This window comes from Priapulus caudatus, unplaced genomic scaffold (assembly GCF_000485595.1).
Source record: "Priapulus caudatus unplaced genomic scaffold, Priapulus_caudatus-5.0.1 Scaffold38, whole genome shotgun sequence".
Classification (NCBI taxonomy): domain Eukaryota; kingdom Metazoa; phylum Priapulida; class Priapulimorpha; order Priapulimorphida; family Priapulidae; genus Priapulus; species Priapulus caudatus.
In genome coordinates this window covers 388904-405379 of record NW_014577099.1, presented here as the reverse complement: position 1 = coordinate 405379, position 16476 = coordinate 388904, and the positions used below count along the sequence as shown (strand labels likewise).

Here is a 16476-nt window from a genome sequence, read left to right as displayed (position 1 = left end):
TACACTTAATGTTACCCTGCTGGCGAGGTGAGACCACAAATCTCTAAATAAATAAATATGTATGAGTTTATAATATATATATATATATGAGTGGGACAAGGGTAACAAATAATGCCCAACAGGAAACGCGATTATGCAATCACAACCAGTAGGTCCCACTTAAGGATCATGCCCAACTGCTGCGGAGGCAAAACTGTAACAGTCATAACAGGAAGGCAGTTTCCGGTGTGTGAATTAAGTCACTAATGTGGCAACAGCTGTCAACGGCTAGAAGCAGTATCAGTCTCAGTGCTATTCCAACATGCCATAGTTACCAACCCCCTATTCATTAACATATCGATGAAATAATAATGACCATAACTAAACTTCTTGTCGGTCAAGAGCACAGACTATTACAGAATATAATAAATAAACTATTACATAACTAAACTAGATTATGTGCTCACAGATTATTACTAGTGTGCAGACCACTGCTATCTGGTACAGAACCATACCCAACCGTCGATGTTTTGAATAATTATATATCATTACTAATCTATAAGCGAGCATGACTACACGCCAGCAGAGAACACAACCTGAATAGATATTTCCGTACCTAAAACGATAAACATGCCCCTGCTTGCCTCCATGCTAGTATTATATCGCCCTACATTCATGTGCCGATCTAGTAAATGTACAGTCAGCTACCTATGCGAGTGAAACGCGTCTTGCGCAAGCTGAGAAACAGCACGCAGCTATGCTAGCATTGGGCATCCCGCTATAGGGCATCGACGACCAACGCCCAGCGTGAATGTGAATCTAAATTTTAAAATGCCCATAAACATCTAGCTCTACAACTATAGCAGTAGTCTATCAATTGATAGACTCCTGACTATAGCCATTCGCTCTGCCACACCTTGGTGTGGCAGAGCGAAGGGCTAATAAACATCATGCAATAGATACCATTATATAGCCCTTTATAGTCACAGCAACACAAGTATAACTTGAGTAATTATCTTTCTTAGATGTATCGTTTGTGAAACTCATGATGAATTAGCATTCTCATCTAAGTAACTTTAACACATTTCTGAATTGAGGTGCTAAAGAGACACAAATCCTCTTGCACCGAATGATTCGGCGAATCCAAGTTTGGCTAACGCCCCATTAGGAGCGTTCCCAACTTTGATAACATTAATGATTGATAATCCTAACCCTAACCCTAACCCTAACCTAAATGACATTAAACCACAAACTAATATATGACCATGTGTTATTATGACCATTAATAACATTAAAGTTGAGAACACTCCTAATGGAGTATCACCAAACTGACAGCAACTGTAAATCAAGTGATACTATCTGATTCTACTATGATTAGATCTGAAGATATATCAAGAGCACATAATCTCTTCCCAAACAAAGGGTTCGTGTGCTCTTGATTATAATCTATGAGGAGTGAACAAAGTTGTTGCTTTTTGTTTTTATTCACTCGGGATACTATGATATTGTGTGAAGAATGCCTTCACTAGCTAGCTCATTCAATTATAGCAGATATATATATATATATATACATTATAAGGATATATATACCCACACAGTTGCCTTACATTTAATAGCACACGAACACGCACGCGTGCAAGCACATGCGCAAAGTGCCACATACATACATGCGTGCGCTCTCTGTTCACGTGCCCTAAGCCAACAGTTATTAGGCGGAAACAAAGACCTTTATTCGGCCTTCGTTGCCCTATACTTTGGTGAGAAAACCGCAATCGTAACAAAGAACATCGACTAATAAAAAAGATACCACTGAAAGTGGAATACAATCATGAATGCACACCAGGTATTGCCTGCGGCATGATGAAGGCACGGCAGGGCGACCAATGAGCAGTCTCTACGGAAACCTGTACTGCTTCTTGCATCAGCCTCCATAACACTAACAGATGTAGTTCTTTATACAACCCCAGCATCACTCGCCCCAACTCTGATGCACAGACTTGAACTTTTAGCTGTATAGCTTATTCAGATACAAGGGTGGAACCCTCCACGTCACGCCGGAGTAGCAGGTCCCTGGAGTACAAGCTACGTCACAGTGAACTTCTGACCTCAGAACTGATAATTTCCATTTTTCTATGCTTAGAGGTAGAGCTCTGTACTAGAAAACAGCAGCCACTAGGCGCCCACTAGGACAAAGACACTCAACCTGCGCGTATGTCACTCTCACGGCTATTGTATTTCAGAAATAAATATTCTATCACCGTAAATCTAGGAGCTACAAGGTACACTCGTCATAAGGGAACACTACACAAACTAGTTGCTGCAGCCCAAGTGACTGTACTTGCCAATAAAAGTTAAAACTCTGAAATCAACATAGCTGTTACCCCGTATCAGTTAAATAAGTAACCTTGACTTGTATTTACCCCCATGAACTACATGATTCTCAGTAACAACACAAGGTAACTTATAATAATGTAGTACAGCCACCTCAAAACTCTCAGCTGCCTGACAAAACAGCCTTTCAAATTCATCATGGCCCAGTAGTCACGGCCACCCTCACAGTAGCCACTAGCCAATCATTCGTTCATTTAGAATTAGAGTTACCATCACTTACCCTAATCAGTGACATAATGAGTACGTATGTACATGTATATACGTAGTCACCCTTCCTTGCAAAAATGCAGACAAGACAATGAGACGACTGTCTAGTAATAATAATAAGAGCAACCAACACTTACCTTACATATTAAATGTTCCTGAGTGTCTGTCTTCACAGCCTTGTATAAATTGCTAGAGTCAAGTTGCTCCACCAATAAATACTGTCCAATTCTCAACACTTGACATGAGTCACTGGTGTTTGGAAACACGGGTGGACTGTTCGGTAATGGTGGTGGACTAGGAGCATTTAACTTTAAATCGGGTAATGTCGGAGTCGTGTCCAAAACGTCTTTCGGTCCATGGCTTATGTATAAACGTGGTCGTGTTCTGTATAAGCTCATGTGACCAAAAGAACGTGGCACTGGCTATCAGGGCTGCACTTGCCAGTTTTCTATCAACTGACACCACCTGAGAAAACTACAGACAATTGCTTGTAAGCAAATTCATAAAATGTGCAACATATATGAATTCTGCTCTGTAGACTATCCAGGGTGCAATTTTTTAGACTTTTAATTTGGCACTGACACTGTGGTGGCTTATTTCTTTGCTTGGCTGTCTTGGTTTCTTCACTCACACTGCAACACTGATGGTTGTTGCCATATGCAATATCTCACTCCCTGTAGCAAACAAGAAATGGACCGTTAAAATTGCACAATTTCTCCACAAAACTTACTGATATGGTATCGAGTAAACAAGTCAATAAAACACACAGCTGATTTCGTAAGCGTTTTAAAATAAGCGCAACTGCAACACATGTTGCAACAGAGAGATTAACAGTCAGTCGCACTAGTATTTCAGGTTATTACTAAACGAGTATTCCGTACCTTAAATTAATTCCACACAGTACTACTACTAGTATAGTACTACTACTAGTAGTGGCACTATTTTGTCGTGCGAGTTGAACGTATACTATTACTATTACTAGTATTAGTATTACTATTAGTATTTCTACTAGTACAGTTCCACATTAAACAAAGAACTACTACGACTACGAGTGTGTAATAACACCCTAACATATGAAATGTGAACGAGGTTGAACTCAACAATCTATTACGTTAATCCAACATCTACTGGGTACTGCCAATAATCTTTTGTGGCTGTTGCGATTTTACAGGAAACAAGACGCGGAACGCGTAGAAAGCGAACTGCGCATGACTGGGCGACGTTTTATCAATGACTTCATCATGTTCATGCGTCATCAGCTGACCTGGCTACCGCGAAAGGAACTGTAGAATACTCACCGGTAAAATCTCAACTTCAAGCGTCCTGTGCAACTCTTTAGTGGTCGTTCTTGATCTATTGATTTACGCAGACGCTTCTAGCGATGTCATACCTCAACCCAGTACTGTCAACTTGAGCCAGGATTGCCTACCACCGGGCGGAACCCCTTTCAAAGGTGGCAATCGCAAACAATCCAGCACGCCATTGCATCCAATTCTTGTGCAACGCAAAGAAAGCAGATCCGACGCGATGACGTGTTGTTGGTATCAGCTCGCGCTGAGAGCGAGACCCATCCGCGGGATGTAGATCGCCACAGCTTTCTAACGTGAAATGATAATCTCTCTCGCAGCAACATACAGTAATTAATTATGTTAGTGTGCTTTTTAATCATCAGCTACAGTGCTTACGTAGTTTTCGCAATTAGCATATGTCATAACCTAGATGATCATTATTGATTTACACGCGCAAGAGCCGAATAACTTTATTTACGTGACTGGACCCGGACCATAGCCGCGATGTCATTACCTAATACCTAATAGGGACTATAGGCGGAGTCATGTCCACTCGCCAGCTGCTGCCGACTAGATGGAATTTTTGGCTGGGCTGTTAGCTACGTGAGACATGTGTAATCTGGCAGTGACGTAACTTAACTAACGCTCTTCTAAACCGGAAACGCAAATAGCTAACAGACGTCTGGTTAGTTATGTGCTAATTCCTTGCATCAGCCCACGGTCGTGCATGTTTTCACAGGGGTGATGTCATAGGGGGGGGGGGCAGTCACACACGCACCCACTAATATTATCAGCTAGAATGACATTAAAAAAAACGTGTACATATATCTACGGAAATAATGCTGCTGCAAAATAAAGAATTTATTAAGTAAAATCGATTCAATTGTCCAAGGTTCCATAGAAAAATTTCAACAGACCACTTTTACCTGTATATAATCGGTATGTGCGTATAGTAATGATCATCATGCACACACCATTTCTAGATAATACGTAAGTAGATAATTAATTTGACGAGTTTTGCACATTCCGCATATATATGTGTATCCCCGATATAATGCGCTTACGATGATCACATATTTACGAAAATAGCAATTTCCATGATACGTAACAAGATTAGTAATTATCAACGACAATTTCAGGGACTATATAAATTATTGGCGTAAATCAGTATGGTACATTATAGCGTGACTTCTATCTCGGATCGAGCGGGTGATGACTAGTACGAAATTCCATGTGCGTACGGTCATACCTATGCAAACTGTAACTGTGACTGTGAGTGACTTGACTGTAACTATGAGTTCCACATGTGACATATCTCCGACAGCGCGATTTGCTATCAATTGCGGTTGACGCAGAGGTAATAATCATGGTTCGAGCACTTCTACTTTTATAACAAAGCAATGAGTGAAAAATTTTATGAGCGCACCTTCCGACATTACAATGTCAATGTGTGCGTGCCTGTGTATGTTTGTGCGGGCGAGCGGGTATCCGTGCGTGCGAGCGTGGGTGCGTTTGATCATGTATCTAAACGATGTGTGCCTGTATGTGCACATCTATATAAATGCGCTCGATTTTATTTCGACATACCAATATACATAATAATCCATTTAATTATGTCAGTGATGAGAATAGCTAAACGCTATTTTTGCGTTTGTCAGATGTGCCTACAAATAATCCGTGGCTAAAACTGCGTATCCGTACGTGCACATTTGAGAAACAACTGGTTGTATTCGCAGGTAAATACATTGGTGAACGCGTCTAAACACGGAGGACATGCGGTGCTTAGGCCGAATAACAGATGAAAGGATATACACGAGAGAAAACGGTCATGATAGAACATGGGTTTGCTTTCTGTGGCAAAACTGGCTGTATTTCTACCTATGAGAAAAACAGCCATATCAACGCGACAAACAGCTTGTATACTGATTCGGAACGCGTGCGTCAAGTCGCAGAAAGTTCTCCTTCACCACAAGATAAGAAGCGGTACAAGACGTTTCTTCACGTACAGTAAAAACCCGCGTATAAGAACATAGATTTTTCCAAGTTAGCCTCAACATGTTCTTATATAAATGGTGCTTACTGAAAAATTAGGCTCAAAAGGTTCTTAAATAGGTTCTTAATTGTTTCTACTTTTAATATGTACTAGCTGAAACCCGCGCTACGCGCGGGCTTAGTGACTGTGATGCATGTGTTACCAGTACAGTAGTGTTATGTGTAAGGTGTTATATGGAGAGTTTAGTTGTTGCACATGTTTTTTTTTTAATATAAGAACAATTTTTATTTTTCAGGCTGAATGTGTTCTTATGTATATGCAATTTTTTGACCGCATTTCAGCCTGAGTGTTCTTAATCGACGTGTTCTTTTATGCGGGTTTTTACTGTATATGTAAATAATGCAGTACTGTGTCTCAATAACAATGCCAGGGTGCTGGCATTGTTATTGTTGAGCATTGGCATTGGCATTGGCATTGGCATTGGCATTGGCATTGTTATTGCATCGATATTGTTGAGCTCGTCTTTTTTATTTTACCTGTGTTTCTTTTTAAGTCTTCATCTGCATGGAAAATTAAGAACCTACTTTAAAATCTTAGCCTAAAACAGGTTCTTATGTAAAGGGGTCTAAATGGGAAATTTTAGCCTAACATGTTCTTAAAATCTATGTTCTTATACGCGGGTTTTTACTGTATTCCTATATTCTTTCCGCGGTTGCCTGAGTGCGTTGTGCGCGTGCCGCCATCTGCCTGTGTGTGCGCGCGCGACAACGCGCGAATTAAACACTGAAAATTGAATAGTCGTAAAATGAGAGAACTTGTTCCCGTAAATGCCTTAATTTTTTTGGCGCCCGGCACTCAACCAACTACTGCTCGTGCCAAGCTCTGCGCGGGTAGAACTTCGATGGATTTCACCCTGTACATGAATGAGAGGACCTGATTTCATCATACCAAATTGGCAGCCCTATCTGAAGTACACTACATATATTCAACATACTGGAAAGATCAGGCGTGTAATCATGAGGGAGGTGGAGATCTGTAAACATCGATTCCTAGGGGAGGAGTCTTTGTGTCTCAGCTGAGCAATACCGAGGAGGGCGCGCAGCTAGTAATCAACGTGCATTTAGTGAGGCGGAGTAGGTCTCAGAGTTCGATAAGATCAATATATAAAGAATATATATAATATATGTTTATTAGATATAATCAGGTTGATAATGAACACTTATTTGGGGGGGATATGCTATTTACGTTTATGGAGCGTTCGTTTATAGTTTTCCCAAAAATCTAGGGGCAGCTTCCCCTTGCCCCAGAGCAGTACGTGGCGTAGCTAGGATTTTTTCAGCGGGGGGCACTGGGGGGGCCTTACATTTTCGTGGGGGGGGGCACAATATAATATATAACTTTTTTTGTATTATACTGTTCTAACGGCATTGTTTTTAATTCAATTTTTTTTTTATCAAGCATGAATTTTCAGTGGGGGGGGCACCAAGGGGGGCACAGAAAATTTGTGGGGAGGCACGTGCCCCCCAGGCCCCCCGTAGCTACGCCCCTGCCCCAGAGGCTACGGCCGGTTATGATCTTGTTACTGATGTGTATATTGCCCTCAAAGCTAAATGCAGTTGCCACATACCTGAGTACTACTCCGCTACATACTGCTCTACGTAAACTACGTAGATCTGTGCGCCAGTGTGGTGATACCATACTACGAGATTGGACGGTGCTGCTACCTGGTAGTAAATGGTCTACATGTATGTGTGATGTATAATGCCTTAGAATGTAGTTAAATACCTATTGCTTCCGTAATATATTGCTATGTAAACAGTTATTTTGAACGATATAAGAAAACTCGAAGTGCAATATTCGTTTTTACTAGTGACAGTGTCACTGAATAGGAACGAAGCATGGAACGAAGTGACTGGTACTTCATTCTATATCTGGTACTTCCGACTTTGTTTTGAATGCTCACTTGTCATGTGAATGTGTTTGGCATAGATTAGATAGGCGGCTGAGAGTCGATGCAGTTTCAGTTGTGTTCCTGCTGAATCGTGTTGTATGATATATGACGAGTAAACAACAATTTCGTATTCAAACGCTGTGATGGTTTTATCTTAAATGCTAAAATGCCAGAGTATATGAATGTGACAGACTTCCTGGCCGAGACCAGAGAAGATTACAATTCACCAACCACTGCCACTTTTGTGAACAAGATGCAACTTTGTCGTCAGACTGTGTCAAGCTTGGAAGAGGTAAGTTTATTATAGCATTGGCTAACGCTGGTCAGTGTCTGTGCCTTAGAAGTCGAGTAAGGTGATTTATGCACAGATGCAACCTTTCATAGTTACGTTACTTACAAGCATTATCGTAATACCAAATGAACTGCAGCAGTGCAGGACTAACACTACCAATTGACAGTCGGTGGTTACATGGCTCAACCACTTCACTGCTCCCAACTGATGAATTCACTGTTTAATACTGTTGTTAGCATTTAGCATATTGTTAATCAATGTTGTTCCCAGCTGGAACGAGTTGGTCATAGGTTATAGGTCTCTAGCTATGAAAATAAAGTGTTATATCCCATGAAATGCAGAATGATTAAATCAAAAGTCTTGTGCAATGTAGTGTATTATGTGTACGCATGGCTACATAAACGTGTCAAGGACACTATGTTTGATTCAATATTATAGCGAGACTACAATTTGGTCATGCGTATGTTTTAAATGCTTCAATGTAAACGAGAAATATAAATAAATTTGTAGTTTACTATGAGCCATCGTTTAATGACACATTTCATCCAATGCCTATTCTAAGATCATATGTTGTTGTCTTGTTGAGCACTGCAGATTTTTATATTGTTTGAATTGAAACTTTAACCGAAACTATATTGGAGTTGGTTACCATAGCATTGCCACCAACTTTATGTCAAAGTTTTTCAGGGAGGTAGTACAATAATGGCAAATACAAAAAAATTAGAGTAATAATTTCATTCTCTGCTAAACTAAGAAACTGTAGAGACAAATTTCACGTTCTCGCCATTGATGACCGCAGTGTACGACAAAATGATGTTTCAACTAACAGACGAGGACGGCATATATATCAAATCTGGTAAAATGTAAAGAGTAAAAATAGATAAAAATCACGTAGAATGTGATGAAAACAACTTGCGTCTGCGTTACGTGATTTCCCGTTGAACCTGTAATATAGTGTTTTTAGCATGATACGACAGCTGTCACTGTCGTTGTGTTAGTTTAGCAAGGCCATAGTTTGTCTGAATGTCGTACGTTTGAGCCTATCTGTAAAGGTTGCGACTATGTGCAGGGAAAACGATTAGGGACAAGGCTGATTGAATGTTTCGGGTTACTTCAGCGTTCATGCTGGCATGCACGCACGCACATATGCACACTCGTGTTGATGTATTCAAGCGCATGGAATCTTTTACTATAAATATTGTTACTAATACTAAATGTTCATACTGTGAAGGTGGGATAGCGGTCATTGTAACTGTCTGTATAACTATGTGTTACTGGTTATCTACGCTGGCAATAATGTTACGATATCAACATTTGACGTGAAATTCTTGATGTGATATTCACGTTCTCGCTCTCAAATTCACCTCGCTGTTTATATTTCGCTTCTCTATCATGAAAAGATGAATAGAACATGAATAGTAATTAGAACGCAACTGCAGCGTGTATATAATTATATCTGTGTTGCAAACTTTACCGTTCACCCTCAGCGTGGAGATCGAGGCTGTCAACACCCATTAGAAAACTGTGATTGATTGAAGGCAGCGTCTGCCATGTAGTATAGATTATTGATAGCTGAGCATTGAAGATGTAGCGTCGTGACAGGCATCTCGTGGCAGCCGTGTAGGTACTGCTATAGTGCTAATAATATTATAAGCTTTAGGAACAACGACATACGTAATACAGTGGTCCCCACTTTATCGGGACAGGTCAGGAACCATGAAAATGGCCCGGTTATTCGGTGGTCCCGATTAAGCGTTGAACACAGCGTGACAACGTGCGCGAAGATTGCTTTTCAACGACACGTCATTAGGCGGTGCGCTTCTTTATCCAAAGTCCGATAAAGCGTGGAGCTCTGTACTCTCACAACATCTATACAAGACTGATATAGTTATCTATAAATAGTACGTATAGATGTTTTAGGGTATAGATATGTTCATGGTACTACAGGGTAGGAAATTCACAATAGACCACTGGCCTGGCTGTGACTATAAGATTTTTTTAAACTCATTTACTTACGACCAAATAGACCGCGGTAACAGCACAAATTGTACTGTCGTTTCATATTCAACAGAACCGTAACCTAGTTGATTGGGGATGTTAGGTGTTAGAGGCTTCCCATTCGATATTTACAGTGTACACCTTATTATGTACATTATATTATAGAAAAAACGGTGAATAGAAATACCAACAGTGTTTGTACTTGCATAGCTACCGGACTTGATCACTGGCTGCCATCTGTGTATGCCATGTAAAACTATTGCAGTACAAATGCGTTGCCAGTTATCCTCTCTCTCCTCTTCCTTCGTGGTATTTATCTTTGCTTTTGCGTATATTGAATTATTACGGCCTTTTAAATGGCAAATATTACAGTGACGCATGCCGTCAGTTCCGTAACTTCGACGATTACTGCATCCGTGTGTATATATATATATATGCGACGCGTGGCTACACAGAACACACAGCCGTACTGTTAGCGACGACCAGCTGGACACAACGTATTATTTTGTTTTAGAATGCGTGGGGACTACTAAACAAACGTTAAACACGCGAACACGTTTTTTAGGCGTTGCTAATAAATGCCCCCCCCCCACTAACTGCTGGCCTATGGCTCATCTAGAAACGTAAAGATCGATGTAGGTAACAGCGGTGTAGGTTAAAATAAGTAGGTATGTGGGTGTACAGCATACAGTGTTTGCTGCAGGATGTAACTGGAACGTCACACCCGCCCACTTGCGTGCGCGATTAGATACCATATATGTACGAGAATCCATAGACTGTACTGGTTGGCATTTCCTATGACAGTATATGTGGGAAAATTAATTCGGGTCGAGTGTACGCGTAAGAAAAAACAATAAGCTGTTTTGCTACCTCTGTCTATATAATTGTTTTTAAAGAAATTTTTTTTTAAATCTGCTGGAATAGCTTAAAAAACGATGCTGGTCAATGAGTTTTTTTTATTATTTCTATTGGATAAATGTGGTTATGTATCACAAATAATTGACTACCTAAAATAACTACTAATAAATGACGTACATATATTAACAATAATGTAGCATTAATAATTACGTAAATAAACAGATGAAAAATCCTGAAATCCACCAATTCGAAAGGCAAGAACTGCACATGGTTGGTGAATGTAGGCACACATGGATGTTGATTCTGGCCAGAGTCCCTCTGCTGTACATACAAATATCCACGGTTCTTAATAATTTATATTTATGTACATGTATGTGCAACCTCCTTTGGTGGTCAAGGGTTAGAAGTTATACGAAGCATACTCACCCGGCGGGAGGCACTGTTCCCTAGTCTTGTTGGGCGTATATCAGCTGCAAGCCCAGTCACCCGATCCCCTACATCCTAATTCGCTCTGGTCTGGTCTTGGAAAATAAACGACATCTCGGGCTACCAAATATGACGTCTCAAGAAACATGTGCTCGCTGAATTCGAATGGCAAGATTTCTCGTACATTTCCAAAAAAATGTGGGAAGATGGATGTGGGGCACACGTACTCAGACAGGCCGCAGTAATATGCTGTCGGGTAGCATGATGTTCTTTTATTTCTTATTGCAATCTCACGATAAGACGTACTGTGTTAGAAACCGTACAACAAGACTTGTTCATGTAGAGAAAGACATCGGAACTTTAATTTACGTTGCTGTGAATTAGGTGCGTGTTCACAATTTTAATTCGTGAGCAATAGGTGCAAATCCTATAAGCTTCTACGCTGCGGTAGATATGAGTGTACACTGTACACACATCGAGTTCAATGCACACGGGACGAATTTCCTATTCCAAGACGAAAAGAATTGTCTTTGAATATATCATCGTGTCACTGTGTCCACTGCACACAAAAAGTTCTTTCATACGTGCACATTCTGCGTGTGTGCGTGCGTGTAGGGTGGAGATTGGGGGCTGTGTTATGATACACACAGTTAGTGTATTAAGGTCCGCTTTACGACACCGATGTATTGTAACAGTGTGTAGTCGCCGAATTTTATAATATTACTCACAGTCTGAAGCACAGCGCTTTCTGCATGTGTGTATGTTTACAGAGTGTGAATGTACGAGTTTTGTATTTGTGTGGGGTACACACACGTGATACTTGTTGAGTCAGCTTCGTGCTGCGAAGTGCTAATAGCGTTTGCTACTGTAGTGTTTCCTCTCGGTTGACAGTGATCACCATGAATGTATGTTTCCATGTTTACACTCGACTTTTGTTGGTTTATCTGCCCCCTTGGGAAGATCTGTGCAAACATCTCCACTGTGCACGTGGTCATGGTTCTCCCTTTCACGTTCTCCATGTCGCATTCCCGCTGCTTCAAGTAGTTTCGTAGTAATTTCAGCCGACCCTTACATGGTTACATGGGGTTTGAACGGTTATTTGGCATTCGTTATACATGCTTGTACAGTAGATGCCCGTAGCTGACAAATTCACGAACTTTCAAACGTTCCGGATCATGAAAGTTAGTGCTTCGTGTTAATTTTATTGAAAAAAAATTCGGGAGATAGTACTGTGAAAATGGGGAAACATATTATAATTGTGCAAAAGAATACGCAGAGTAAGTAGATTATTTTGCACGTCTACGTTATTCAGTTTAAGAACCACTTTGCTCATGCAAATCAGCAAGGTTTTCGTACAGGGTCGGGCAGGGGCGGGTAGGATTGGGGCTGGCTGGCTTTTAAAATGTTGTACTTTGTAGCAGTGTAAAATGACATATGCTAGGCATTTAAAAAAACGTCTTGCTGTCGATGAGGAATATGGTGCCACTATAGCAAGAATGTACGTGGATGGGAATATATGGTAGGGCGAGGGTGAAGGAGGAAGACACGGAGAGAAAATGAGGGCTATACGGGATGAGGAAGAGGAGGGGCTGTAAGTGTAATAGTTTCATGATAAATCAGTATTCAATTTTAAATTGTCATTCGTTATTAATTGTGATGCGACTGCTCTAGTAGAAACGCTAGCAATGAATAAGAAGCCACATGTACAGGGAGGGGTTCCTTGTGCGTCTACAGCTTTACTATTTAGGATGCTATCTATATTCGTGCTCTGGTTATCGTTTATAAATAAGAACCACTGAGCCTAGTCGAATATGGATGACGGGCTAAAAGCCTTTTCGCGTGAAATCTGGTTTTACTACATTGTAAGGATTATCGCGAAGCTATAGAATAATCCATATCGACCTAGCGTGTAAGCTAGTATGCAGTATGGGAGGTTCGCCAATAGCTATTTGGGAGATAACGGCTTTGGAGCCGAAGTGAGAACTAAATGGTTAAGATGCCTTATCTTATTCTCTTTAAAAAACAGCACTTTTTCATGCGTGCGTAATATCATAAGCATACGTAAAGGATAGGATTACCATGTGGATCAAACGCGCGCGTGTGGGGGGTTAGTGGGGTGAGGGTTGAAACAGCGGTGGTGCGTAGTGCGCTGTGCAGGAGCGTCTTGTGAGCAGAAGGAGCCCTGTGTGTGAATTCATTTTCACATCTACAGTTTCGTGCGTGTACACACACACAGAAGTCGCCAGAGATGAGTCTAACAGTTCTTTGTTGTGCAGTGTCTAGGAATGTTAAGTGTAAGGGAAAAGTGAAGTCGGCCAGTGACGAGCAAACGAAGGGACTAATAATAGAGCGCTGGAGGGATTTTATGACACAAATCCGCCGTGATTAAAGCGGTCTTACCTTTACGGTGGCTGTTATTTGGTCATCTCAAACTGGATTTTCCTTTCTATTGTGTATACAAAGGACCGTAAATTGTTAATTCCCGGAGAATTGGTGTTGAAAACAAATTACTCACATCAATCTGTCCGGGTAGCTGATCAGATCAACATCGCGCATGCGCATACACTTGGAAGTCTGTCCGTCCATGTCCTCGTGAAATGTTTTCTAGCATTTCATTCTCAGTATTTTTTGTGCAGATTAATGTGAATCGACGTAACATGTGAACCCGTGGTACTAATTTTGATTACATCAGTCGTAATCGACCATTATGTTAGACTGATAAAGTAGATGTACCTTTGGAACACTCTGTGGGAGGCGCATTGATAAAATTCATCACAGTAGCAGCTAGTGAGAGTTTATTGGAAATGTTGTATCCAGTAGTGTACCAATATGCGTGAATACCTGACTAACCGCTACTACGTACACCACATGAAATGAGTAGGGAATGTAAAACGTAATTAATAGAACTATTTATAGTGACGATATATTATCCCAAAATCTTTTCGTGGCAACGCATATCATTTATCATGCTTTAATGTTTCTGGTCGTATTTCAGGTCCCAAATTGCAGCGTTTGTCGCTTGATCCTTGTTAGAGTGTTTGTTAAGCGCATTTTTTTTGCACGTGAATTGATAACAAATGAGACGATTGCAGCCTAAAATAATTGAGTGCAATCTCGAGAATTAATTATTTTACACTGATGCAGAAAGTACGTGTAAGATTTCCGCAGTGCTGTGCGCGTTGAAGTAATTGAGCCGCTGACATGACTCTGAGTCTTTGTTATCCATCTTTGCGATCTAGAGTAATTGCAGCACTGTACAAACCTTATTGTGGCGTGTGTTTGTTTGCGTGCACTCACGTTTGTCTCACGTTCAATGCTCGCGCCATCTACCCCCCATGTAATACGAAAGTGATCTTTATGCATTTGCTGCATGCATGTGATATAATCGGATATGTCCGTTGATGTGTACGGAGGACATGATATGCATGTGTGTGTGTGCGTGCGTGCGTGCGTGCGTGCGTGCGTGTGTGTGTGCGCGCGAGCGTGTGTGCGTGCGTGCGTGCGTGTGTGCGCGCGTTGGCTCGTGCGCGCCCGTGTGTATACCGACTGACCGACCGACCGACAGACCGACAGATCGCGTGCCCGACTACCTACCTGACGACTGAATGTGCCTGACTGTACTTGTATGGATGAGCTGCAGAGCGGAAACGCTAGGGAAAGTATAATTTAATGCTCTCTAGCGTGACAGTATGTAGGTGAGTAATAGCGAACACACATCTCGTGCCATTACACACAATTTTGTTGGATTAATGTGTAAACGTTTGCATATACGCGAATTCTCCCTAGAAGGAAGTATATATATATATAGAGAAGTATATAAATTGTCAGCTAATGGACTTTTTTAAACAAGAAAAATGGTATGGTCAAATTGCTTGAAATTTAATACAGTGACATATATACATGATGTCATGGAGCAAACTGATGAAAAATACTTGGTTGAATGGGCAGCCCTGCAGTTGATACATGGCCACTAATCTTTTTGAATTTTCTCGACATTTACATTTCTGTATCTCTGCTAGCCGGCGGACTATGTGGAGAAGGATGATTCGCGTGGAACTAATATTATATTCAATACAGTTGCGAGTGCGCGCACGTCTTTTCCGTTGTCCTTGATGAATTTTATTTAAATTTACTTTTCCGTATCTCTGCTGGCCGTAGGGCTTATGTGGAAAGGGATTCATGGAACTAACTTTTATTATATTATTCTACTATATTACGTTACTGTTCGCTATCTGTACGCTATATAACTAATATTGTACGCTACTGTTGCGAGTGCGCGCACGTCTTTTTTATTGTCCGTTGTGAATTTTGTCTGCGAAGCCATAAAAAATATATACAACGCGGCAAAAACGAGTTAGTTTCGGAGCCTGCTGGAGGAGGTGAGGTGGAGGGGTGCATGGTGGACAGGAGAAAAATATTTTTGTCCGTCACTTTAATAAAGCTCGGACAGTGCATTAAAATAATACTCTAGGGCTAAGATGGATATCATCAGGAGTAGATAATAGGGTATTCCCTATTATCTACTCCTGATATCATTGATAGACCATAAATCTACAGGCTAAGAATACTGGTGTTGAGACTCACCGCGCAGACTCTTGCAGAATTTGCTCTGTAATTGCTCTGTGTTTTTCTGTAATAAAGTGTGTAATCGTCGTGTCGTATCGCATGGTATAACACATGCAGTTTGTCTGGTATCGAACATATTCGTTTCGCAAGTATTCTACATACGTGCATGTAGTCTGGTATCCTATACATGTGAATAACATTTGATATCTTACATGAAGGTCGTCTCGTAGGTATTCATTTAGTAGATTACTTGGTTATTGGTGTCCCACATCCATGATGTCTGTCTGCTACTGTTGATGTGCCTGTCGGATATGTCGCCTGGTATCTCTACCGTTTGTTTTCGTAAGTTAGGTGATATACCTAACATAAACGGGAGAGAGAAATGCCCATGAGTGTTAAATAGTTATATCATTCGTCATTCCAGTGTTTGAATTCTAAGATGTGTACCATTACCATAATTCATGCAGTTTCGTAACATGACTTTCGCTTTGATTTATAACATTACTGATACCCCCCCCCCCACCCT

At 40.9% G+C, this 16476-nt stretch overlaps 2 protein-coding genes across 4 annotated transcripts in view; one reads left to right on the top strand and one right to left on the bottom strand.

The window, feature by feature from the left end:
- LOC106819080 (tribbles homolog 2-like) overlaps positions 1-4102 on the bottom strand; it is a 21970-nt gene extending 17868 nt beyond the window's left edge. The window contains exons 1-2 of one of the 2 annotated variants that reach the window (XM_014823744.1): positions 3876-4102; positions 2715-3251 (exon numbers count right to left, since the gene is read on the bottom strand). In XM_014823744.1, coding sequence (XP_014679230.1) covers positions 2715-2975 — 261 coding nt within the window. In that variant the 5' untranslated portion in view covers positions 2976-3251; positions 3876-4102. Of the gene's footprint in view, positions 1-2714; positions 3252-3458; positions 3660-3875 lie in introns of those variants that run through there. The other variant, XM_014823750.1, reaches the window with a different exon arrangement.
- Positions 4103-7831: 3729 nt separating this feature from the next.
- Positions 7832-16476, top strand: part of LOC106819337 (arf-GAP with SH3 domain, ANK repeat and PH domain-containing protein 2-like) — a 59731-nt gene continuing 51086 nt past the window's right edge. For both annotated transcript variants that reach the window (XM_014823991.1, XM_014823984.1), the window contains exon 1: positions 7832-8102. In XM_014823991.1, the coding sequence (XP_014679477.1) occupies positions 7977-8102 (126 nt within the window). In that variant the 5' untranslated portion in view covers positions 7832-7976. The remainder of the gene's footprint in view (positions 8103-16476) is intronic.